The following is a 26,340-nucleotide window of genomic DNA, read 5'->3' as shown; positions in this document are numbered from 1 at the left end:
GACAGACTCCGGGGACCGACTCCGGTTCCGGTTCCCGGGGACCGACTCCGGTTCCAGTGTCAGACTCCGGGGACCGACTCCGGTTCCGGTTCCCGGGCACTGACTCCGGTTCCAGTGACAGACTCCGGGGACAGACTCCGGTTCCAGTGACAGACTCCGGGGACCGACTCCGGTTCCGGTTCCCGGGGACCGACTCCGGTTCCAGTGTCAGACTCCGGGGACCGACTCCGGTTCCGGTTCCCGGGCACTGACTCCGGTTCCAGTGACAGACTCCGGGGACAGACTCCGGTTCCAGTGACAGACTCCGGGGACCGACTCCGGTTCCCGGGCACCGACTCCGGTTCCGATCTGGGCCGGGCACCAACTCCGGTTCCAGTGACAGACTCCGGGGACCAACTCCGGTTCCGGTCTGGGCCGGGCACCAACTCCGGTTCCAGTGACAGACTCCGGGGACCAACTCCGGTTCCCGGGCACCAACTCCGGTTCCAGTGACTGACTCCGGGGACCAACTCCGGTTCCGGTCTGGGCCGGGCACCAACTCCGGTTCCAGTCTGGGCCGGGCACCGACTCCGGTTCCAGTCTGGGCCGGGCACCGACTCCGGTTCCAGTGACAGACTCCGGGGACCAACTCCGGTTCTGGTTCTCGGGCACCGACTCCGGTTCCAGTGACAGACTCCGGGCACCAACTCCGGTTCCGGTCTGGGCCGGGCACCAACTCCGGTTCCAGTGACAGACTCCGGGGACCAACTCCGGTTCTGGTTCTCGGGCACCGACTCCGGTTCCAGTGACAGACTCCGGGGACCAACTCCGGTTCCGGTTCCCGGGCACCAACTCCAGTTCCGGTCTGGGCCGGGCACCAACTCCGGTTCCGGTGACAGACTCCGGAGACCGACTCCGGTTCCGGTCTGGGCCGGGCACCAACTCCGGTTCCGGTGACAACTCCGGAGACCGACTCCGGTTCCGGTCTGGGCCGGACACCGACTCCGGTTCCAGTGACAGACTCCGGAGACCGACTCCGGTTCCGGTCTAGGCACCGACTCCGGTTCAGGTTCCCGGGCACCGACTCCGGTTCCAGTGACAGACTCTGGGGACCAACTCCGGTTCCGGTTCCCGGGCACCAACTCCAGTTCCGGTCTGGGCCGGGCACCAACTCCAGTTCCGGTGACAGACTCCGGAGACCGACTCCGGTTCCGGTCTGGGCCGGGCACCAACTCCGGTTCCGGTGACAGACTCCGGAGACCGACTCCGGTTCCGGTCTGGGCACCGACTCCGGTTCAGGTTCCCAGGCACCGACTCCGGTTCCGGTTCCCGGACACCGACTCCAGTTCCGGTCCGGGTACCGACTCCGGTTCCGGTTCCCGGAAACCGACTCCGATTCCGGTTCTGGGCACCAACTCCGGTTCCGGTGCCCTGGGACCGACTCCGGTTCCGGTTCCCGGGGCCGACTCCGGTTCTGCTCCTGGGTTGTCTCCGATTCTGACCCGGGATGGGCTCCCGTTGATGGTAATCTCCAGGCTCTGGGTATAACTGGGGCAGTGATCCGTTGATAGACTGACCTTTGTCTCGTAGCCAGTGAGGAACCTCAGCTCAATCGATTTGCTCAGGACGGCATCATGGTCTCGTTCAGCCGCTGAGCGAATAATCTGACAAAAAGATTCTCAATTAATCACTGTTCAAAATAACTTTGGGGCGGGTTAATTCCAACCAGCAGCAGCTCCCTCTACACTGTCCCCATTTAATACTCCCCGGACAGGTACCGCACGGGGTTAGATACAGAGTAAAGCTCCCTCTACACTGTCCCCATCAAACACTCCCAGGACAGGTACAGCACTGGGTTAGATACAGAGTAAAGCTCCCTCTACACTGTCCCCATCAAACACTCCCAGGACAGGTATAGCACGGGGTTAGATACTGAGTAAAGCTCCCTCTACACTGTCCCCATCAAACACTCCCAGGACAGGTACAGCACAGGGTTAGATACAGAGTAAAGCTCCCTCTATACTGTCCCCCATCAAACACTCCCAGGACAGGTTCAGCACAGGGTTAGATACAGAGTAAAGCTCCCTCTACACTGTCCCCATCAAACACTCCCAGGACAGGTACAGCACGGGGTTAGATACAGAGTAAAGCTCCCTCTACACTGTCCCCATCAAACATTCCCAGGACAGGTACAGCACAGGGCTAGATACAGAGTAAAGCTCCCTCTACACTGTCCCCATCAAACACTCCCAGGACAGGTACAGCACGGGGTCAGCTACAGAATAAAGCTCCCTCTACACTGTCCCCATCAAACACTCCCAGACAGGTACAGCACGGGGTTAGATACAGAGTAAAGCTCCCTCTACACTGTCCCCATCAAACACTCCCAGGACAGGTACAGCACGGGGTTAGATACAGAGTAAAGCTCCCTCTACACTGTCCCCATCAAACACTCCCAGGACAGGTACAGCACGGGGTTAGATACAGAGTAAAGCTCCCTCTACACTGTCCCCATCAAACACTCCCAGGGCAGGTACAGCACGGGGTCAGCTACAGAATAAAGCTCCCTCTACACTGTCCCCATCAAACACTCCCAGACAGGTACAGCACGGGGTTAGATACAGAGTAAAGCTCCCTCTACACTGTCCCCATCAAACACTCCCAGGACAGGTACAGCACGGGGTTAGATACAGAGTAAAGCTCCCTCTACACTGTCCCCATCAAACACTCCCAGGACAGGTACAGCACGGGGTTAGATACAGAGTAAAGCTCCCTCTACACTGTCCCCATCAAACACTCCCAGCACAGGTACAGCACGGGGTTAGATACAGAGTAAAGCTCCCTCTACACTGTCCCCATCAAACACTCCCAGGGCAGGTACAGCACGGGGTTAGATACAGAGTAAAGCTCCCTCTACACTGTCCCCATCAAACACTCCCAGCACAGGTACAGCACGGGGTTAGATACAGAGTAAAGCTCCCTCTACACTGTCCCCATCAAACACTCCCAGCACAGGTACAGCACGGGGTTAGATACAGAGTAAAGCTCCCTCTACACTGTCCCCATCAAACACTCCCAGGACAGGTACAGCACGGGGTTAGATACAGAGTAAAGCTCCCTCTACACTGTCCCCATCAAACACTCCCAGGGCAGGTACAGCACGGGGTTAGATACAGAGTAAAGCTCCCTCTACACTGTCCCCATCAAACACTCCCAGCACAGGTACAGCACGGGGTTAGATACAGAGTAAAGCTCCCTCTACACTGTCCCCATCAAACACTCCCAGCACAGGTACAACAAGAGGTTAGTTTTTCCTTTGCTGTTGGTTTGATGAAAATGTGGAGAATAAAAAGATTTTAAAAAATAAATAAATAAAAATTCCACGAAGGCACGGTGCCGGGACAAGTTCCTTTTACTTGCAGAGGACGGGTCCCCGTGTACGAACCTACGTGGCGTCGGGCAATCAGTAGAAGTGAGCCGCATTGCGATGATCATCAATTGGCCGTTAGCCGCGATTATTATCGCAATCGGGATTGTTCAGAAAGTGCGGCCCAGTCGCGGAATCGCATCGAACCTTGTGGGCGGGATTTCCTGACATCGTTGTGGGCGGGACGGGAAGATTTAGAGAGGTGTTGTCCTATCCCGCCTGTCTGTGTCGGGGGTGAAATACCCTGTCCCACCCGTTAGATTTCGATGACCACCAGGCCCTGCGGGAAGGCCCTGTGGGCAGGAAAGGTTATTCTTTCTTGAAGTCGGTTACTATCCACGTCGTCATTTACCTGCGACTTGAGTTTCGTGCCAAAGAGGCCCTACCTCAGATGGGATGGAAATGGGAGAAGAAGGGGATTAAGACACTGAAAGATTTGTTTCTTAGGGGTCGGTTTGCAGGATTGAGGGAGCTGGAAGCGAAGTATGGGCTGGAGCAGGGAGAAGTGTTTGGTACATGCAGGTTCGAGATTTTGCCAGAAAGGAGATACAGAGCTTCCCGGTGGAGCCGGCCTCCACATTGCTGGAGGAGGTGCTGACGACAGGGGGACTGGAGAAGGGGACAGTGTCAGCGGTGTACGGAGCTGTTTTGGAAGAGGAGAAGGCACCACTGGAAGGGATCAAAGGAAAGTGGGAGGAAGAGCTGGGAGAGGTTATAGAGGAGGGGGGTCTGGTGTGAGGTGCCCCGGAGAGTGAATGCCTCCACCTCGTGCGCAAGGTTGGGCTGATACAGCTGAAGGTGGTATACAGAGCGCACCTCACGAGGGCGAGGATGAGCCGATTTTTTGGAGGAGCAGAAGATGTGTGTGAACGTTGCCGGGGGGTCCCCGCTAATCACGTTCATACGTTTTGGTCCTGTCCAAAGCTGGAGGATTACTGGGAGGAGGTTTTTCGGGTAACCTCTAAAGTGGTGCACGTGAAACTGGACCCGGGCCCCCGGGAGGCCATATTCGGGGTGTCGGACCAGCCGGGGTTGGAAACGGGCGCGGAGGAGGATGTTGTAGCCTTCGCCTCGTTGATCGCCCGAAGGTGGATCCTGATAGGTTGGAGAGCAACCTCTCCACCCTGTGCCCTGGTGTGGCGGGGGGACCTGTTGGAATACTTGACTCTTGAGAAGGTTAAGTTCGAACTGAGGGGAAGGACGGAGGGGCTCTACAATTCATGGGCGTTATTCATTATGCACTTTCTAAGAACTGGATAACATTGAACATTAGTTGGGGGGGGGGGGGTTGAATGGGGGGGTTGGGGGGAGGGGGGCGGTGTGTGTTAATGACGACTATGGGTGATTTCTGATTCCTTTTTGTCATTTGTTTGTGTGAACATGCGGGCCAAGGTTTGGGGTTTGGTGGGACGATGGGATCGTTGTCATTGATATGGGGATTGACATATTCGTTACTGATTATTGTTTAGTGTTGGTGGGTGTGAATTTGGGGAAAAATGCGAAAAAGGAAAATAAAGAAATATTTTAAAAGAGGCCCTACCTCAATGTACTCATCCGTAAAGGCCTTGTCAAATTCCCGCGTCGCTCCGAAGTCAAGCAGGGATACCTGGGGAGAGCGGACACAGGGCTTGTGATCTGACCAAACGTTGCTGGATCTCATACACACTCACTCCGCACCTCTCCCCACCCACCCCCAAACGTTCACCCTCCCCCAATCAGGTGACAGAGCATCAGAGGTGATGGGGTTTGGGGAGGGGGGGGGGGTGGAGTCTGTGGGGAGGGGGATGGGGGGGGGGGGGGGGGAGAAGATATACAGACATAGGGGCAGCTTTGTACCTCCTCACCCCCCTCCCCCCCCAAGATGCCCTCTCCACCGCCCCTCGCCAACCACAATCACTGCTTACGAGATGAAAGCAGCTGAACCTAGTCTCCGCACCTTTAGGGGCCAAGCCCCCACCTTGAGGGGCGAGGCCCGCGCCCGAGTGGTTTCCGCTCCACCGGCTGGCGGGAAAGGCCTTTGGCGCCCCCCCAGCCGGGGCCGAAAGGTCTTCGCTGAGCACGCGGGTCCGCGCATGCGCAGGGGAGGGGGGTCTCTTCCGCCTCCGCCATAGTGGAGACCATGGCGAAGGCGGAAGAAAAAGAGTGCCCCCACGGCACAGGCCCGCCGGCGGATCGGTGGGCCCCGATCGCGGGCCAGGCCACCGTGGGGGCACCCCCCCCCCCCCCGGGGCCAGATCGCGCCCCCCCCCCCCCTCCCCCCAGGACCCCGGAGCCCGCCCGCGCCGCCTTGTCCCGCCTTTCAAAAGGTGGTTTAATCCACGCCGGCGGGACAGGCATTCCAGCGGCAGGGCTTCGGCCCATCGCGGGCCGGAGAATTGGCGGGGGGGGGGGGGGTGGGGGGGGGGGGGCCACCAACCGGCGCGGCGCGATTCCCGCCCCCGCCGAATCTCTGGTGGCGGAGACTTCGGGGCACGGCGTGGGCGGGATTCAGGCCAGCCCCCGGCCGATTCTCCGGCCCGGCGGGGGGGGGGGGGGGTCGGAGAATCCCGCCCCTGATAAGGCTGACTCTGCGTAACTTAAAGCATCAACAAGATCAGAGAAGGTCAAGCTATTCCAAAATGCCTGACCCTCTGTAAATTCTGACAAGATTAACTCCTCATGACCCAGGGCTGTCTGAGTAAGGCAAGATAAGATCAGGGATGAGGGAGTCTCCGACCTTTTAATGTTCTATCAAAGGACAAGATAAGGGTATGAGTGATGAGACAAAGAGGTCTGGGAGGTGTTGCTCTCTTCTGGTTGGCTCTTAATTTGGCTCTGTTTAATTACGTTTGCTCAAGAGTCGCCAGGTATCGTTCGACACCGCCACAAGGTTCAGAACCGAATACTGATCAATGACTCGATACACCAGTTCGTTACTTCAAAAGCTCATTTATTTACACACAGTCAAATCTATTCATGCATAAACTCTACAAACTAAACTACCACTATTACTAAAGCCTATACTTAGCTTCGGGCGCCCACTCAGTCAGAGGAATAATGGCCGTTGCTCGCTTCTGAGGCTGCTGGGTTGAGCTGTTTACAGGGTAGCAACTAGGAGCGTCTATCTCGTAGCGTGCGTTGACTTGGGACTTACTTGGTCTGGTGCAGCTGCTAGGCTGGTCTCTCTCTTCGGTGCGAGCCAAAGCCAAAGGAGGGAGATTCTCCCTTGGGGGATACCTTTTATCCTTAAAAGGGGCTTCGCGCTCTTTTGGGCGGGCCTTGAACTTGGCCTCAACTAATTGGGTCTTTCCCAATCATCGGTATCGATTTTCCTCCACGAGAGGGGTGGTTCCCTGATCGCTGGGCGTGTCGTGGTGACTGTCAGTCTGCTTTGTCTTAGCTTCCTCTGGCGCCGGGGAGTCTGTCCTAACATTGTGTATCTAAATGTTTCCCTTTTGTCCCCGGAGATGGCTCATTAGTGTGTAGATTGTTTGGTGGTTTCTGTCCTGTCTGAGCGTTTAAGGTTCTAATCAACAGACAGAGCTTGCACCTGCTTGTTTCTTAGCATTGTCCAATTTTCCCTGCATTCTTTGGAAGTGTCCATTTTGTAATCGGGACGTGGCCATCCCAGATGGCTACACTCCCTCCTTGTGATCCTCAACGCGAAGCGTGGAGGATCACATTACTATGGCGTCTTCATCCTCTGATCCCCGGGGCACCCATGCTTAGGCTCTACACTGTCCTATCCTATGCAACACAATTTTACCTAAGCCATTTTAAATACATTCATTATCATCAAACTCTACGGGGCGCTATGACATTAATACATGCATTACAGAAAAATAAAAAAACTGGAACCTCTAACTATTCTCAATAAGCTATCCTCATTCAAACAGTCCAAAAATACAAACAATCCAAAAATAATCTATACATCTTAAACTGTACAAAATAGCAGCACACAAATTTCTCTGGCCTGGCAGTCAGGCACAGAGGTTTACATCTCGTTATTCCACAGGAGACATTAAACAAAATGGATGCTCTTCAATCCGTCCCAATGGGTTCGGGGGTCTGGTGAAATCCGTAAATCGGGGACCTAAACCTGTATACCGGGGTGCGAGAGCGATATGCTCTCTTTCGTCATTTCCTGACTCTAAACGTTTGCACGACACTGCAAAGTATCGCCAGCACTGAGAGTGCTTCGACTACATATGAGAGCGAGTACCAGGTGATAAACGTATCACACCAGGCCGGGTTATTGCTAGGTGTCGCTGGGCTAGTTAGCTCGGGGTTCTGTGTATTACAGGGGTGGGAATCGTTTACGGTTTGTGTAGTAGGGGTCAGGGGGGTAGCGTCCGCGCGCAACTGAAGGGATCCCGCTAAGATCCAGGTGAACACGAAGGCTGTCTTCATCTTTGTCGGACTTCTTTGTCTTCCTCTGGGGCTCCTGAGGTTCTGGAGTTCTGTGGACACAAGCATAATTTCTGTTATTATCTTGCTTAAGATTTCGTATGTCTGTCTGCCTGTCCTTTACTGCCAATTTCCCATTATAATTGGTCACCATCTGTGACTCCCTCATTTTGTTTTTAACCGAATATTTGAACTAGACATCTAAGAAAAATGCTGACACAGTGGGAGCTGTCTCGCAGCCTGTGCGATCTACCATCCCAGTGTTTGAGGATGTAAATAGCAGAGGGAAGCAACCTAAGGTTCGCCAAAACCAAACAAAAGAATTTCGAACGTAACGAGCCAAAATGGGGTGCGTATGGGCCGCGGCGGGTAAGAAATGGGTGGAATATCCGGGTAGGACGGTGACCAGTGCCGTTTGTGCTCTACCCGAGCGTAGCTGGCCAGAGGGGGCGTCCTCAGGCAGGGCGGGGACCAGTGCCGTTTCTCCACTGCCTGAGCAACCGGCAAGAACGGGTAAGAATGTGGTCGCCGTGGGGGGGCTGCCTCTCGAGTTAGGAGAGCAACTATGAGTCGGGTTCTGTCGACAAACTAGTTCCTCTGAACTATTGTCTGGGGACAAACTTGTTCCATTAACAAGCTTCTGGTGACAAACTAGTTCCTCTGACAGCCAGGGGGCGTCATAGGGGGTGGTGACGTGGGGCTGTGAAAACTTTCCGAGTTTACACACACTTAACGATAGCACTAACGAACAAACATTCAACAAACATGGTGCAGGTTCCATCAGAAAGGACACCGTATCTCTCCAGCGGTTCCTTTTTCTGCATCATCTGGACACCTCACTGCTCAATAGCGAACAGGGTCGCAAAGGGATTGGTTTGGTGGGAGTCAGACTCTAAGTCATCATCTTCTCCCGGCTGCCGAACTCTTGTCTGTAGTAACCGTGCTAAAGCTGCTTGGGGCGAGTTGGGGTCCATCTCATCATTCCGGATGAGCCTGAACGAATTGTCTCGGTGCCAGAATCGAGTGTCGAGGTTGGAGCTACTATGCTTCAATCCGTAATCGTCGGGCGGAGGGTCTGGGTCAGGGGCTTTGATATAAGTGATCTCAAATGGGTCAGTAGAATCATGCTCAGATTCGCTGGGAGTGGGGCCTGGTGCAGGGGTGTAGTCGTAACGTGGTGTGCTGTGGCTGTCGTCATTGTGATCGCTATCACTGTCGCTGCTGGTTGAGGGAAGGGAGAAGCGGAGTTGAAGTCGTGTCTGAGGACGGGCTGGAGTGGTTGGGGGGGGCGGGTAGGAATGCATCATCTGTGGGCGGGGCGTGATCGTCTGCTGCTGCGAGCAGGATGTGGTGTGTGTGGCTTTGCTGCGAGCCGGAAGCCTTGAGCTGCTTTATATGAAACCACGCAGACTTACCAGTGGGATAGGTTATTTTGTATACGGAGGGACTGACTTTGTCCGAAATGGAGTACGGTCCGGAAAATATGGGGGAAAGGAATGAACTGGGGTTGTAAAGGGAAAGCATAACTTGTTGCCCTACTGTAAACTCAATGGCGTGTACTGTTGTGTCGAAACAGGCCTTGCTCTGTTTCTTCCTGGTTCCAAGTCTCACTGCTGCGAGTTGGGCTGCCTTTATGTTCTGTACTAGTTGTGGGACCGCGTTTTCATGCGTGAGGGCTGTAACTGCGGGGCTGGCCAAATCCAGTCCTAGTAAATACTCAGTGCCTTCCATGGGGGCGTCCGGTCATGAGGGTGTGGGGGGTGTATCCTGTGGACGTGGATACCGTGTTTCTTAAAAACATTAAAGCAAATGGGAGAACTGAATCCCAGGTGCTGGAATTCTGCTGAACCATTTTCCTGAGGGGGGCTTCTTTCAATGTCCTATTCATCCGTTCTACAATACCACTTGACTGGGGGTGGTATGCGATATGGAACTTTCGTCCAATGCCGAAAATCGTGAGGACGTTTATCATTACACGTCCGGTGAAATGGGAGCCTTGATCGGACTCGATACTGCGTGGGAGGCCCCATCTTGTAAAGATGTGGTGAGTTAATATTTTAGCCGTTGTCTTGGCCGTATTAGTTCTCGACGGAAATGCTTCCACCCATTTTGCGAAGGTGTCTATGACCACCAACACATATTTGTAACCCATTTCTGCACGGGGATAGGGGTCCTATATAATCTATCTGGAGATTTGGCCAGGGTCCATTATCGGGGCGGGTATGGCTAAGTTGAGCCTTTTTCGCATATCTGTCCGGATTGTTCTGGGCACAGATTAAGCACTTCTCAATTTAGTGCGTGACATCGATTTTTAAATCAGGCCACCAGCAAAGCGATCTGAGGTGGGCTAGGGTGGGTTCAATTACTTGGTGTCCATGATTGTCATGGAACTGACAAATGATCTGGTTCCTGTCCTGGCTGGGAACTATATAAATGCCATCCTTTAAAATCACACCGTCGTGTGTGGTGATTGTGTTTTTAAACTTGTCGTACGGGGCTGGGAAGGTTCCCTTTAAAACTTCCCTGAGTTTCTCGTCCTCTTCCTGGGCCATCGCTAAATCCTGAATGTTGGTCTGTGAGACCTGAACTGCGTGTACTGGGGTGCTTTCCAAAAATCACCATGCCTGGAGCCTGCCTTCGCTAGGGTGTCTGCTTTAACGTTACCAGGGGGGGGAAGAATGGTGATGACTGCGAACCTTAATTATTCCGTATTTCCTATCCTTCGCTGTCTCTAGGATACGGTGGAGTAATGGGGCTGAGGGTAGGGGTTTACCGTCCGCGGAAACAAATCCTCTCGTTTCCCAGAGTGGTAGGAACTCTGTCAAACTATTACAGACATACAAGCTGTCTGAATAGATGTCTTCTGGGGTCGGGAACGAGTCTGGGTGGTCTACAATATATGCCATGATGTGGAGATGCCGGCGTTGGACTGGGGTGAGCACAGTACGAAGTCTTACAACACCAGGTTAAAGTCCAACAGGTTTGTTTCGATGTCACTAGCTTTCGGAGCGCTGCTCCTTCCTCAGGTGAATGAAGAGGTCTGTTCCAGAAACATATATATAGACAAATTCAAAGATGCCAGACAATGCTTGGAATGCGAGCATTAGCAGGTGATTAAATCTTTACAGATCCAGGGACTTCCGGGTGCGGCGATGACCAGCTGAGTCGCACGTTTCGGCAGCTCCCTGTGAAACGGACTTTTGGGCTCTTGATAGGAGCCCCAACGGCAATTTTAACGGCTGAAAACACCATGCGGTAAACCAGAAGGGTGTTCCCCCTGGACACGGATGGAAAAAGGAGAGGAAAGTGGCCGGATTGCAGCGGATCCTTTGGAACAACGGCAAGGAAGGCAAGCAGAAACCAAGATGGCGTCGGAAGGTGGCAGTTTCATATGGGGCCCTGAACAACAAGAGTTTTTGAAACGCTGCGTAGAGGAGATAAAAAAGGAAATGAAGAAAGAGTTGTTGGCCCCGATATTACAGGCAATTGAAGGGCTGAAAGAGGAACAAAAGACCCAGGAGCAGGAGCTTCGGGTCGTGAAGGCGAAAGCAGCAGAGAATGAAAACGACATACAGGGCCTGGTGGTGAAGTCGGAGATACAGGAGGCACACCAGAAACGATCTGTGGAGAGGTTGGAGGCACTGGAAAACAACGCAAGGAGGAACAACTTGAGGATTCTTGGCCTTCCTGAAGGTGTGGAGGGGGCGGACGTCGGGGAATATGTGAGCACGATGCTGCACTCGTTAATGGGAGCGGAGGCCCCGACGGGTCCGTTGGAGGTGGAGGGAGCATACCGAGTTATGGTGCGAGGATCGAGAGCAGGAGAAGCTCCCAGAGCCGTAGTGGTGAGATTTCTCCGTTTTAAGGATAGAGAAATGGTCCTTAGATGGGCGAAGAAAACTCGGTGTAGTAAATGGGAGAACGCGGTGATCCGCGTCTATCAAGATTGGAGTGCGGAGGTGGCGAGAAGGAGGGCGAGCTTTAATCGGGCCAAAGCGGTACTTCACAAAAAATAGATAAAGTTTGGAATGCTGCAACCGGCAAGACTGTGGGTCACATATCAAGGGAGGCACCACTACTTTGAGACGGCGGATGAAGCGTGGACTTTTATTGTAGAAGAAAAATTGGAATGATTGGACTATGAAAATGAACGTTTGGCCAAAGTGGTGGGACGAGTGGGGGGGGGGCGAAGAGGGATTGTATGATTAATCCTGCGGTATGGTAACTTTTCTTTCTCCCACAGGTGGTGATGGGGGGAGGTGGGGAGGGAGAGGAGATGGGGCGTTGGCCATGGGAGGCGGGGCCGAGGGAGAGGCGCGGGCTTGGTTCCCGCGCTATGATAATTATGGCGGGAATAGAGAAGCAGGAAGGAGGGGGCGCCGCACGGGGGGAAGCCGAGGTCAGCCAGAGTTTGCTGACTTCTGGGAGCAACATGGGGGGAGTAATTACGCTAGCGGGGGGTCTAGCGGGGGGGGGGGGGGGGAGGGGGGAATTACTGGGTTGCTGCTGCTGGGGAGAGGGGGGAGTGGGTACGGGAAAGGATGGGCGGGGGGGCACCGTCTGGGAGAAATACAGCTGCGTGGGAACTGGGTGAGAAGCTGGAAAAAGATGATGGCTAACCGGCAAGGGGGGGGGGTGGGAAGCCCCCCAACTCGGCTGATCACGTGGAACGTGAGAGGGCTTAACGGGCCGATAAAGAGGGCACGAGTACTCGCACACCTTAAGAAACTTAAAGCAGATGTGGTCATGTTACAGGAAACGCACCTGAAACTGATAGATCAGGTTAGGTTGCGCAAAGGATGGGTAGGGCAGGTGTTCCATTCGGGGCTGGATGCGAAAAACAGGGGGGTGGCTATATTAGTGGGGAAGCGGGTAATGTTCGAGGCAAAGACTATAGTGGCGGATAACGGGGGCAGATACGTGATGGTGAGTGGCAAATTACAGGGAGAGATGGTGGTGTTGGTAAACGTGTATGCCCCGAATTGGGACGATGCCAATTTTATGAGGCGAATGCTAGGACGCATCCCAGACCTAGAGACCGGAAAGCTGATAATGGGGGGAGACTTTAACACGGTGTTGGAACCAAGGCTGGATAGGTCAAAGTCCAGGACTGGTAGGAGGCCGGCAGCAGCCAAGGTGCTTAAGGATTTTATGGAGCAGATGGGAGGGGTGGACCCGTGGAGATTCAGTAGACCTAGGAGTAAGGAGTTCTCGTTTTTCTCCTATGTCCATAAAGTCTATTCACGCATAGACTTTTTTGTGTTGGGTAGGGCATTGATCCCGAGGGTGAGGGGAACGGAATATACGGCTATAGCCATTTCGGATCATGCCCCACACTGGGTAGACTTGGAGATAGGGGAGGAAACAAGAGGGCGTCCACCCTGGAGAATGGACATGGGACTAATGGTGGATGAGGGGGTGTGCTTAAGGGTGAGGGGATGCATTGAAAAGTACTTGGAACTCAATGACAATGGGGAGGTTCAGGTGGGAGTGGTCTGGGAGGCGTTGAAGGCGGTGGTTAGGGGGGAGCTGATATCAATAAGGACACATAAAGGGAAGCAGGAGAGTAAGGAACGGGAGCGGTTGTTGCAAGAACTTTTGAGGGTGGACAGACAGTATGCGGAAGCACCGGAGGAGGGACTGTATAGGGAAAGGCAAAGGCTGCATGTGGAATTTGACTTGCTGACCACAGGCACTGCAGAGGCACAATGGAGGAAGGCGCAGGGTGTACAGTATGAATATGGAGAGAAGGCGAGCAGATTGCTGGCACACCAATTGAGGAAAAGGGGAGCAGCGAGGGAAATAGGGGGGGTGAGAGACGAAGATGGAGAGACGGAGCGGGGAGCGGAGAGAGTGAATGAAGTGTTTAAGACATTTTATAAAAAATTGTATGAAGCTCAACCCCCGGATGGGAGGGAGAGAATGATGGAGTTTTTGGATCGGCTGGAAATTCCCAAGGTGGAAGAGCAGGAAAGGATGGGATTGGGAGCACAGATCACGGTAGAAGAAGTGGTGAAAGGAATTAGGAACATGCAGACGGGAAAGGCCCCGGGACCGGACGGATTCCCAGTTGAATTTTACAGAAAATATTTGGACTTGCTCGCCCCGCTACTGACGAGGACCTTTAACGAGGCAAAGGAAAGGGGACAACTGCCCCCGACTATGTCAGAAGCAACGATATCGCTTCTTTTAAAGAAGGAAAAGGATCCGCTACAATGCGGGTCCTACAGACCAATCTCCCTCCTCAATGTAGATGCCAAGGTCTTGGCCAAGGTAATGGCAATGAGAATAGAGGAATGTGTCCCGGGGGTGGTTCATGAGGACCAAACTGGGTTTGTGAAGGGGAGACAGCTGAACACGAACATACGGAGGTTGTTAGGGGTAATGATGATGGCCCCACCAGAGGGTGAAACGGAGATAGTAGTGGCGATGGATGCCGAGAAAGCATTTGATAGAGTGGAGTGGGATTATCTGTGGGAGGTGTTGAGGAGATTTGGGTTCGGAGAGGGGTATGTTAGATGGGTGCAGCTGTTGTATAGGGCCCCAGTGGCGAGTGTGGTCACGAATGGACGGGGATCTGCATATTTTCGGCTCCATAGAGGGACAAGGCAGGGATGTCCTCTGTCCCCATTACTGTTTGCACTGGCGATTGAGCCCCTGGCGATAGCGCTGAGAGGTTCCAAGGGATGGAGGGGAATACTTAGGGGAGGAGAAGAACACCGGGTATCTTTATATGCGGATGATCTGCTACTATATGTGGCGGATCCAGCGGAGGGGATGCCAGAAATAATGCGGATACTTGGGGAGTTTGGGGATTTTTCAGGGTATAAATTGAACATGGGGAAGAGTGAGCTGTTTGTGGTGCATCCAGGGGAGCAGAGTAGAGAAATAGAAGACCTACCGTTGAGGAAGGTAACAAGAGACTTTCGTTACCTGGGGATCCAGATAGCTAAGAATTGGGGCACATTGCACAGGCTAAATTTGACGCGGTTGGTGGAACAGATGGAGGAAGATTTCAAGGGATGGGATATGGTAGCATTGTCAATGGCAGGGAGGGTGCAGGCGGTTAAGATGGTGGTCCTCCCGAGATTCCTCTTTGTGTTTCAGTGTCTCCCGGTGGTGATCACGAAGGCTTTTTTCAAAAGGATAGAAAAGAGTATCATGGGTTTTGTTTGTGCCGGGAAGACTCCGAGAGTGAGGAAGGGATTCTTACAGCGTAGTAGGGATAGGGGGGGGCTGGCGCTACCGAGCCTAAGTGAGTATTATTGGGCCGCTAATATTTCAATGGTGAGTAAGTGGATGGGAGAGGAGGAAGGAGCGGCGTGGAAGAGATTAGAGAGGGCGTCCTGTAGGGGGACCAGCCTGCAGGCTATGGTGACAGCCCCATTGCCGTTCTCACCAAGGAACTATACCACGAGTCCGGTGGTGGTAGCTACACTGAAGATTTGGGGACAGTGGAGACGACATAGGGGAAAGACCGGAGCACTGGGGGGGTCCCCGATAAGAAACAACCATAGGTTTGCCCCGGGGGGAATGGATGGGGGATATGGAATGTGGCAAAGAGCAGGTATAACGCAATTGAAAGATCTATTTGTGGATGGGAAGTTTGCGAGTCTGGGAGCGCTGACCGAGAAATATGGGTTGCCCCAAGGGAATGCATTCAGGTACATGCAATTGAGGGCTTTTGCGAGGCAACAGGTGAGGGAATTCCCGCAGCTCCCGACACAAGAGGTGCAGGACAGAGTCATCTCAAAGAAATGGGTGGGGGACGGTAAGGTGTCGGATATATATAGGGAAATGAGAGACGAAGGGGAGACTATGATGGACGAACTAAAAGGGAAATGGGAAGAAGAGCTAGGGGAGGAGATTGAGGAGGGGATGTGGGCAGATGCCCTAAACAGGGTAAACTCGTCGTCCTCGTGCGCCAGGCTAAGCCTGATTCAGTTTAAGGGATTACACAGGGCACATATGACTGGAACACGGCTCAGTAAATTTTTTGGGGTGGAGGATAGGTGTGCGAGGTGCTCGAGAAGCCCAGCGAATCATACCCATATGTTTTGGTCATGCCCGGCACTACAGGGGTTTTGGATGGGGGTGACAAAGGTGCTTTCGAAAGTAGTAGGAGTCCGGGTCGAACCAAGCTGGGGGTTGGCTATATTTGGGGTTGCACAAGAGCCGGGAGTGCAGGAGGCGAAAGAGGCCGATGTTTTGGCCTTTGCGTCCCTAGTAGCCCGGCGCAGAATATTGCTAATGTGGAAAGAAGCCAAGCCCCCGGGGGTGGAGACCTGGATAAATGATATGGCGGGGTTCATAAAGTTAGAGCGGATTAAGTTCGTCCTAAGGGGGTCGGCTCAAGGGTTTACTAGGCGGTGGCAACCGTTCGTCGAATATCTTGCGGAAAGATAGATAGGGGAGAACAAAGAAGGCAGCAGCAGCGGCCCAGGACTTGGGGGGGGGGGGGGGGGGGGGGATGGGGGGGGGATTGGGGGGGGGGGGTGGCCTGAGACAAGGCAGTTGCCAATTAGGGCTAGTTTTTATTTTTTGTTATTTAATATTTATTTATTTGTTGTTGTTTTTGTTTAAATTTAAAAAGGTCATTATTATCTGTATTGTTACAATGTTGTGTAAAGGATGCACAATGTACTGTGTTGGTTGACCAAAAACTTTCAATAAAATATTATTTAAAAAAAAAAAAAAAATCTTTACAGATCCAGAGATGGGGTAACCCCAGGTTAAAGAGGTGTGAATTGTATCAAGCCAGGACAGTTGGTAGGATTTTGCAGGCCAGATGGTGGGGGATGAATGTAATGCGACATGAATCCCAGGTCCCGGTTGAGGCCGCGCGGAATGGGCTGACGGTGCCATCTTTAGGTCGTCCGTCTAACAATAGCTGTGTCGGTGTGCGTTCTGTGAGGATGGTGATGGGGTTGACTCCTGTAATGTAGGCGAAGTATTGTACTGCCCAAAAAACTGCGAGCAGGTGCCCTTCACAGGCAGAAAATCCTTGCTCGACAGGATCTAGCATGCGTGAGGCGTAACTGGTCGTGGCGTTCCTGGAGGAGCACGGCCGAAAGGGTTCGGTTGGTGCTTGCTACCTCTATAGCGTATGGGGAATGTGGATCTGGGACCTGTAGTGCGGGGGCTGTGCTGAGGGCTCTTTTTAAAACGTCCACGGCATCTGTATGCTGTGGAAGCCATTCCCAAGGTGCCTGTTTCTTGAGAAGTTCGGATAGGGGCGCTGCTTTTGTAGCAAAACCGTCAATGTGGTTTCGGCAGTAGCCAACCAGTCCTAAAAATGACCGGAGGGCTGAGACATTGAGGGGAAGGGACAATTTGACGATCGAGTCAATTCTCTTGTGCTCAATCTCGCGCTCACCATGAGTGATCACTGTTCCCAAGTAAATCACTTTTTCTTTAGGAATCTGGGCCTTCTTGGGGTTGACTTTACAACCAATTTCTTTTAGGAGTGGTAGGAGCTCGTCCAGAAGCAAAATGTGCTCTCCCTTTGTGCCTGTCTGTAGTAACAAGTCGTCTACATACTGGAGCAGACAATCGGGGCGGGAAAAGTTTGCTAAACCATTTGCCAGCTGTGGGTGGAAAATGGAGGGGGAGTTGTGGAAGCCTTGTGAAAAGCACGTCCACGTGTATTGTTGCCCCTGGAATGTAAAGGCGAATTTGTACTGGCACGCTTTAGCCAATGGAATGGACCAGAAGTCATTACTAATGTCCAAAACCGAAAAAAAATTTGACTGGAGTCCCTGTTTGAGTATGGTCTCGGGACTCGTGGCTACGCTGGGGGCTGCTGCTGGGGTTACTTTGTTCAGTTCCCGGTAATCAATGGTCAGTCGCCATGATCCATCCGGTTTCCTGAACGGCCAAATTGGTGCAGTGTTTGTGGGGGCTACTGATCTGAGTACGCCTTGATCCAACAAACTCTCTATGACTTTGGAGATTTCTCCCTCTGCTTCCTGGGGAAATCCGTACTGCTTCTGGGGTTTAGGGTCGGGACCTGTAATGTTCACAACGCCGTGATGTTCCCTATTTGTATCGCTACAGGGGCTGTGATGTGTCCCTGTTGTAAATGGCCTGTAAAGCCGCTGAGTGTGATGGTGTCTGTTGTGGGCCGCGTGTCTCGCTGGAACATCGTGGAGGAATTGAGTGTGGTGCGGGACCCTCCTGTGTCCCAAAGAAATTCTACGGGTTGTCCCCGGACTTTGCCTGCTGCTACCGGTCTACCGGACTTGTCCCAAAGGGTGTCGCAGACCCAAGTTGGGGAGCCCGAACACCGTCAGTCGGTGCCGTTCGTGTCTGTACTCTCTGAACGGGCGCTAACGCTATGGATCAGCTTTGGCCTATTCCTGTTTAGGGTGCCTGCCTGTTGGTTTCTCTGCTGCTTCTGGGGCGCGTTGCACTCTCGTGCAAAGTGTCCTAGCTGTCCACAATTATAACATTCTTGAGGTTTTGGCTGGGGTTGGCTGTGCCTGCCCTCATTTAGCCATGCGGGGTTCTGGTGTGCTTTAACTGGGTTCATTTCTACCTGCTCTTCATCGGGGGTTATAAATGCGGTTTTGCCTGCAATTGATTGCTCCCAAGCGCGGGACAATCTCTTCAAAACCCAATTTTCATTGTGGGCCTCATCTGAGGGGTCATAATTTGCGCAAGCTTTTCGTCCTGCTTCTGTGGCGTGGGAGACTAGAATTCGGGTCCATTTGGCCATATTATCTGGGGACAAATGGGCGCGGGCTAACTCTCCGAAAACTGCGGTGAAGTGAATCCCCAAACGTCCAGCAAACGCTGTGGGGTGTTCGGTCTTCTTTTGCCTACACTTATTTAGGCCTTCTACGGGGTCTCCTCTGTTAAAGCCGATCGCATCAAGGATCGCTGTGTGCATCTCTTGGAGTGTGCCTCCTCTTACATTCTGTGGGTGGGGAAGGGCTGCTACGACAGAAGGGTCGATCGAGGCTTAAAACTGTGAGCTTCACTTGCTCCTTTTCGTCCAGGCCGTACATGGTAGCCTGCTGTTTGACTTGCGCGAAAAATTGGCAGGGGTCTGAAGTGGGAAGGAACGGTGTAATTTTTCCACATGCGTCCCGTAATTGGGTCACGGTTAACGGGGTTGTGTCAAGGAAATCTGCGTCTCTTTCTGCTGTGGCCCTGCGGTGTGTGGTCACAGGATTCATGGGGGGTGTTCTGCCTGTTCGGTTGGGGCGCTTTCCTTTTCCGGGGTTTTTCCTGCGTACATGTCCCATGTACGTATCTCTGGGCAGTCTCGTTCAATTCCTGCCAATCGGGGCAGTTTTCTTGATCTAATTGGGGTCGGAATGTACTCTGCAATCCATTTCGCACGGACAGCAGAGATTGCAATTCTGCAATTTGCTTCCGGCATTTTTCGTGGTCTACTGAGCTCTGCCTTTGTTCCGTTGTGGAAGTATGGAGTGCTCGTAGGGCTGCTTTTAAATCAGTGCACTGTTTCTGCAATTTCTCAACTTGCTGTTCTGTCTCTTGTCTTACCAAGACCACACGTTGCGTGTCCTGGTAGGCCTTATCGTATTGTGTCTGAAAGCTGTTCAAATGCACGAGACAAGACTGATGTGCCTACTTGGCATCATCCACCTCTCTGTCCCTTGCTGCGAACTGCTCTTTCAGATCTCGATTTTACCTCACTCACGTCTACCTCACTACTTCTGTCTCTCTCCTCTATCTCTCTACGGAGCGTCCTAACGACCTCCTCTGTGCCTCACAATTGTGCCAAACGGGACACGATTGCCATCGGCTTGCAAGCTTTTCCCAAGCTCTTCTTGTAGATCTCTGACAGGTTCTCCCACCAAGTATGTCCTATACTCCTGGGTCCTGTTTCCTCGTTATCACAGAATTCACTCCTTTCCCTTTGAGATATTTCCTGATCTCTTCTTCCCAAATGGGACACTGTCCTACTCTACTGGTCGCTGCGACCTCAAATTCCTGGGGGTTCATAAGGCGTTCCATTGCCTTCATTGCCATTTTCTCTATCTAGGTTCTCTACTGAATTTGGAACAGGGGGTGATAAAGTGGTGATGTAAACACGGGTACGGCTTATGCTAATTTCCGGCCTACAAAACTCCTGACAGTTTTACGCAACAAAATCTCTCAGGTTTACCTTATATCCCTGTTAGTACGCATGCATTAACACACTTCTGAATCTCAGAGGCTTGATCAAGTCTGTTCTTACCCTTGTGGTTTTTCTTTTTCCAATTGGATTCTCAATTCAAATTTTGGGTTCTCTCGGAGTGGTTAGGCCACTTCTAAATCGAGTCCCATCTGGGTCGCCAGTAAATGTTGCTCTCTTTTGGTTGTCTCTTAATTTGGCTCTGTTTAACTACATTTGCTCGAGAGTCGCCAGGTATCTTTCGACACCGCCACAAGGTTCAGAACCGAATACTGATCAATGACTCGATACACCAGTTCGTTACTTCAAAAGCAATGCTCATTTATTTACAAACTGTCAAATCTACTCATGCACAAACTCTACAAACTAAACTACCACTATTACTAAAGCCTATACTTAGCTTCGGGCGCCCACTCAGTCAGAGGAATAATGGCCGTTGCTCGCTTCTGAGGCTGCTGGGTTGAGCTGTTTACAGGGTGGCAACTAGGAGCGTCTATCTCGTAGCGTGCGTTGACTTGGGACTTACTTGGTCTGCTGTAGCTGCGAGGCTGGTCTCTCTCTTCGGTGCGAGCCAAAGCCAAAGGAGGGCGTTCTCCCTTGGGGGATACCTTTTATACGGAAAAGGGGCTTCGCGCTCTTTTGGGCGGGCCTTGAACTTGGCCTCAACTAATTGGGTCTTTCCCAATCATCGGTATCGATTTTCCTCCACGAGAGGGGTGGTTCCCTGATCGCTGGGCGTGTCCTGGTGACTGTCAGTCAGCTTTGTCTCAGCTTCCTCTGGCGCCGGGGAGTCTGTCCTAACATTGTGTATCTAAATGTTTCCCCTTTTGTCCCCGGAGATGGCTCATTAGTGTGTAGATCGTTTGGTAGCTTCTGTCCTGTCTGAGAGTTTAAGGTTCTAATCAACAGACAGAGCTTGCACCTGCTTGTTTCTTAGCATTGTCCAATTTTCCCAGCATTCTTTGCGGGTGTCCATTTTGTAATCGGGACGTGGCCGTCCCAGATGGCTACAGAGGTCAGCAGGTTGTGCCATGCTTTATGACACTGCTTACGTTTCTACTACTGATCGAATTCCTGAATAAGCTCTCGTCACGCAATACTGATGACGATAATGCATTAATACTGAACTGATTCTTTGCGTCAGCACGGACTTGAGGAGGAATGAGCAGTTTGTAACAACTGCTCTCTGAACTCGAGTTGCAGCCAATACTGCATGCAGTCTTTTCGTAAATAAAGACTAGTTATTTTGTCGGAACGAACTTTGTTGAGTCTTTCTGCCACAGTCAAGAAGCAGGAAAAATATTGACATCTACATTTGAAAGGGCTCCCTGACGGGGAAACTCCCTCTTTAATAGGGGTCCCTGATGGGGAAACTCCCTCTTTAATAGGGGTCCCTGACAGGGAAACTCCCTCTTTGAAAGGGGACCCTGAGGGCAAGACTCCCTCTTTGAAAGGGGACCCTCTGTGCGTAAATAGCTTTGGGCAACAGGGAGCCAGGTATAAAATTTAAACACCTCCCCTAATTTTTACATGGCGAAGTTACTGACGCTGAGAGACTCCGAGATGCGATTCATCCACAAACGAATCTTAGCCAAACTCTCCCGGGAAAAGCCAGCAAATCAAAAGGATGTTCAGTATCAGAATCGGGTAACTCCACCTTGTACCTTGCAGTGGACCAAGGGCCTACAGCAGGCCTCTGGGCCTGGAGTGCGAACACTAACACTCTCCCCAACACACTCCCGCATCCAGGCCCAAGGGTCTAGAGCAGGCCTCTGTGCCTGGAGTGAGAACACTAACACTCTCCCCGATGCACTCCCTCACGCCAGGCCCAAGGGCCTACAGCAGGACTCTGGGCTTGGAGTGCGAGCATTAACACTCTCCCCAACATGCTCCCGTACCCCAGGCGTAAGGGCCCAGAGCAGGCCTCTGGGCCTGGGGTACAAACACTAATACTCCCCGACATACTCCCACACCCAGGCCTAAGGGCCTACAGCAGGCCTCTGGGTCTGGAGTGTGAACACTAACACTCTCCTCAACACACTCCTTCACCCAGACCCAAGGGCCTACAGCAGGCCTCTGGGTCTGGAGTGCGAACACTAACACTCTCCCCAACACACTCCCGCACCCAGGCCCAAGGGCCTATAGCAGGCCTCTGGGCCTGGGGTACGAACACTAACATGCCCCGACATACTCCCACACCCAGGCCCAAGGGCCTACAGCAGGCCTCTGGGCCAGGAGTGCGAACACTAACACTCTCCCCAACACACTCCCGCACCCAGGCCCAAGGGCCTATAGCAGGCCTCTGGGCCTGGGGTACGAACACTAACATGCCCCGACATACTCCCACACCCAGGCCCAAGGGCCTACAGCAGGCCTCTGGGCCAGGAGTGCGAACACTACCATTCTCCACCCCACGTTCGCTCACTCTAGGCCCAAGGGCCTAGATCAGGTCAGGAGACGGCAGATGAATTGAACAAGTATTTTGCATTGGACCTCACTATAGAGGATGCAAGTAACATCGCAGAAATAGCTGTAAATCAGGAGATGGTGGGCAAAGGTCTGGCAAATGGAGTTTAATGTGGGCAATGGTGAAATTCTCCATTACAGTAGGAGGAATAAAAGAGATTATTATCTAATCGGTGAGAGATCACAGAGGTGCAGAGGGATCTGGGCGTCCTAGTCCATGAATCACAAAAGGCTGGGATACAGGTACGGCGAGTCATTGGGAAAGTTAATCGATTATTTTTGTTTGTTGTGAGGGGGAATTGATTACAAAAGTCGGGAGGTTCTGCGTCAGTTGTACAGGGCGTTGGCGAGACCACCTCTGGAGTGTTGTGGACGATATCGCCCTCCTTATCTGAGGAAAGATGTCAATGTGTGGGAAGTGGTTCAGGGAAGGTTTCCCGGACTAACCCCGGGAATGGGCGGGTTGTCCGATGAGGAAAGGGTCGGAGAGGTCGGGTTCGTGTCCGCTGGAGTTTAGAAGAATGAGAGGCGACTCGTTCGAAATCTTTCAGATCCTGAGGGGGGGTCTTGACAGGGTGGGATGTGGAGAGGATGTTTCTTCTTGTGGGAGAATCGAGCACGAGGGGGGTGGGGGGGGGGGGGGGGGGGGGGTCACTGTTTAAAAATAAGGGGTGGGGGCCCGTTTAAAACGGAGACGGGGAGAAATTTTTTCTCTCGGGGGGGGGCGAGTCTCTGGAACGCTCTCCCTCGAGCGGCGGAGGCAGCAGAGACTGCGGATGTTTTTAAGGCCGCGGTGGAGAGATTCTCGACTAATAAGGGGGAGGGTGAAACGTCTGCTCCGCAATTCAAATGTTTGTGCATATGTTAGGTCTTTGGGCCTGGAGTAAGAAGACTAACAGTCTCCCCCACCAAACCTCCTCACCTCAGGGCCCAAGGGCCTAGAGTATGAATTAAGACTAACATTCTTGCTTCAACCCCCCCACCTCAGGCCCAAGGGCCTGGAGCAGGCCTCTAGGCCCGGAATATGAATTAAGACTAACAATCTCTCCTCCACGATCCACCCCAGCCCCGAGGGCCTATAGCAGGCCTCTGGGTCCAGAATAGGAATTAAGAACAACATTCTCTCCTCAACGCCCCACCTCAGGCCCAAGGGCCTAGAGCAGGCCGCTGGGCTCCTCTAGCTGGCACCGGGTTCATCACTGTGGTACATACCTTCCTACTGTGATGATCGTAGAAGAAGTTGGACCAGTTGGGGTCAGTCTGCATGTACCTGAATTCAAAGAGTTCTCGCAAGCACAGCCTCAGGATGTTGGCGCAGATCTGAGCAGAGAGAGAGGGAGAGATGAACACAGGGGCTCAAAAACGATGCAAAGGTAAGGGGCGGGATTCTCCAAAATGGAGGCAGAGTGTCCGGGCCGTAGTGGACGCCGTCGCGTTTCACGGCGGCGCAAAACGGGCGCGGGCAGTAGCGATTCTGGCCCCCACACAGGGCGCTGGAGTGGTTCACGCCGCTCCAGCCTCCCTTCCCGGCGCCAACTGGGCTCCGCGCCAACCGGCGCATCCGCGGGGGACTTCCTCAGCGCGCCGGCCCCGACGCAACATGGCGTCGGTGTTCAGGGGCCGGGCCGCGTAACAAAATAGGGCCGGGGCTGGAGAGGCTGGCCCGCCAATCGGTGGGCCCCGATCGCGGGCCAGACTCCATCGGAGGCCCCCCCCCCCCCCCCCCCCCCACCCCAGCAGTTGTGGGCGGCGCCGGTGGGACTCGGCCCTTTCCGCGCGGCCGCACGGCCCATCTGGGCCGGAGAATCGGCGGGCCCGGCCGAGGACCGCGGCCCGCGACCGGCGTCGCGCCATTTGAGCCGGCGCAAATGGCGGCGAGCCGCCGCTTCTCGGGGAATCACCTGCCGGCGGCAGGGCGGCGTGGCGGGGATGCGGCGATTCACCGGTCCGTCGCAGGGCTCGGAGAATCCCGCCCAAGATCGGAAAGAAAGCTGTCAGGAGGATACAAATAGGTTTTTTTTTTAAATGTGTGCTTTCACAGGATGTGGGTGTCACTGGGACAGGTCTCGAGGCCTGCTCCGGGCCTTTGAGCCTGGGCTGAGGGAGAGCGTTAGTGTTCGTAATCCAGGCCTAGAAGCCTGCTCCAGGCTTTTGGGCCTGGGGTGAGGGAGCGTGGCGGGGAGAGTGTTAGTGTCCGCACTCCAGGCCCAGAGGTCCGCACCAGGCCTTTGGGCCTGGGCTGAGGGAGAGTGTTAGTGTTCGTAATCCAGGTCCTGAGGCAAGCTCCAGGCCTTTGGGCCTGGGGTGAGGCAATGTGGCCGGGTGAGTGTTAGTGTTTGTACTCCAGGCCTAGAGGTCTGCTCCAGGCCTTTGAGCCCGGGGTGAGGGAGAGTGTTAGTGTCCGTAATCCAGGCCTAGAAGCCTGCTCCGGGCCTTTGGGCCTGAGGTGAGGCAGTGTGGCAGGGCGCGTGTTAGTGTTTGTACTCCAGGCCTAGAAGCCTGCTCCGGGCCTTTGGGCCTGGGGTGAGGGATTGTGGCAGGGACAGTGTTAGTGTCAGTAATCCAGGCCCAGAGGCAAGCTCCAGGCCTTTGGGCCTGGGGTGAGGCAGTGTGGCGGGGAGAGTGTTAGTGTTCGTAATCCAGGCCCAGGGGCCTGCTCCGGATGTGGGGCCTGAGGGTCATTGAATATATTCAAGGCCGAATTAGAGAGATTTCTGATCGACCCAGGGTTGGGCGAGGGTGGAAGCAGGAAAGAGAGGTGAGGGACCGCAGGTGAGTCGGAAGTGGTTAGATAAAGAGAAACTACTTTTATTGCAAAGTAATAAAATGTACAGTACGGACACGATGGGGGAATGGCCTCTTCCTCTGCTTTACCATTATATAACTCTATCCCATAATTCTTTGCTGGGTAACACCATTAGAGCCCCATGGAATCGAGGGCGGATTAAGGTACTAATCGGCCAATTTCCAATTGAACGCTGGAGTAGGCCGGGCTGGGCCTACCCCTGCACCCCCTTTCCGACCGCGCTCCCCAACGGGATCTTCCTTTACCTCGTTCCTGGTCTCCTGATCCAGCCCCTCGGCCTTGTCCAAAGGGAAGCCCGGGACCAGCTCGGTAGTGAGGACTCCCTTGCTGCTCAGCTCCTCGATGACCGACGGCACGTTGAAGTAGGGCTCGTCCGCGATCAGCTTCCTGGAAGAGAGGGCATCGGTTCAGGAGGTCACGGGGGGGGGGGGGCGGGGGCGCAAGTGGGTGCTGTCGCTGGGCCCATAATCCAGAGGCCCGAGAGGTGACATTCCGGGGCACCGGGTTCAAATCCCGCCAGCGCAGACGGTGAAGTGTGAAAAGGAATTTTTAAAAGGTGCTAGGGGAAGGGGGAGGGGTGGGAGGGCCAGCTGTTATTGAGTGGGGGTTCAAGTGACGCACACACTCGCATTTGCATATGGCCACACACACGCGTGGACACATACGCACACATATAAGCACATGGACACACGCACACACGAATGCAAGTGGACACACGCACGCACGTGTGGGCAGATGGACACACACACATGTACATGCGCACATGTGTGAACATGGACACGCACACATGCGCACATTGACAAGACACATGCGCACATGGACGCACACACATGCGCATACACACATGTGCACAGAGAATCATAGAATTTACAGTGCAGAAGGAGGCCATTCAGCCCATCGGGTCTGAACCGGTCCGTGGAAAGAGCACCCAACCCAAGGTCAACACCTCCACCCGATCCCCTTTATCCCCGTAACCCAACCTAACCTTTCAGGACACTAAGGGGCAATTTAGCACGGGCAATCCACCTAACCAGCACATCTTTGGACACTAAGGGACAATTTATCACGGCCAATCCACCTGACCTGCACATCTTTGGACACTAAGGGACAATTTAGCACGCCCAATCCACC

At 53.5% G+C, this 26,340-nt stretch overlaps 1 protein-coding gene across 3 annotated transcripts in view; it reads right to left on the bottom strand.

Annotated features, from left to right (window-relative positions):
- LOC140399959 (atypical kinase COQ8A, mitochondrial-like) overlaps positions 1-26,340 on the bottom strand; it is a 142,586-nt gene that overhangs the window by 17,138 nt on the left and 99,108 nt on the right. For all 3 annotated transcript variants that reach the window (XM_072489453.1, XM_072489452.1, XM_072489454.1), the window contains exons 11-14: positions 25,455-25,596; positions 23,616-23,723; positions 4,947-5,012; positions 1,557-1,643 (exon numbers count right to left, since the gene is read on the bottom strand). In XM_072489453.1, coding sequence (XP_072345554.1) covers positions 1,557-1,643; positions 4,947-5,012; positions 23,616-23,723; positions 25,455-25,596 — 403 coding nt within the window. The remainder of the gene's footprint in view (positions 1-1,556; positions 1,644-4,946; positions 5,013-23,615; positions 23,724-25,454; positions 25,597-26,340) is intronic.

The sequence above is a fragment of the Scyliorhinus torazame genome, chromosome 24 (assembly GCF_047496885.1).
Source record: "Scyliorhinus torazame isolate Kashiwa2021f chromosome 24, sScyTor2.1, whole genome shotgun sequence".
Lineage (NCBI taxonomy): Eukaryota > Metazoa > Chordata > Chondrichthyes > Carcharhiniformes > Scyliorhinidae > Scyliorhinus > Scyliorhinus torazame.
This window is presented reverse-complemented; position numbering and strand designations above follow the sequence as displayed.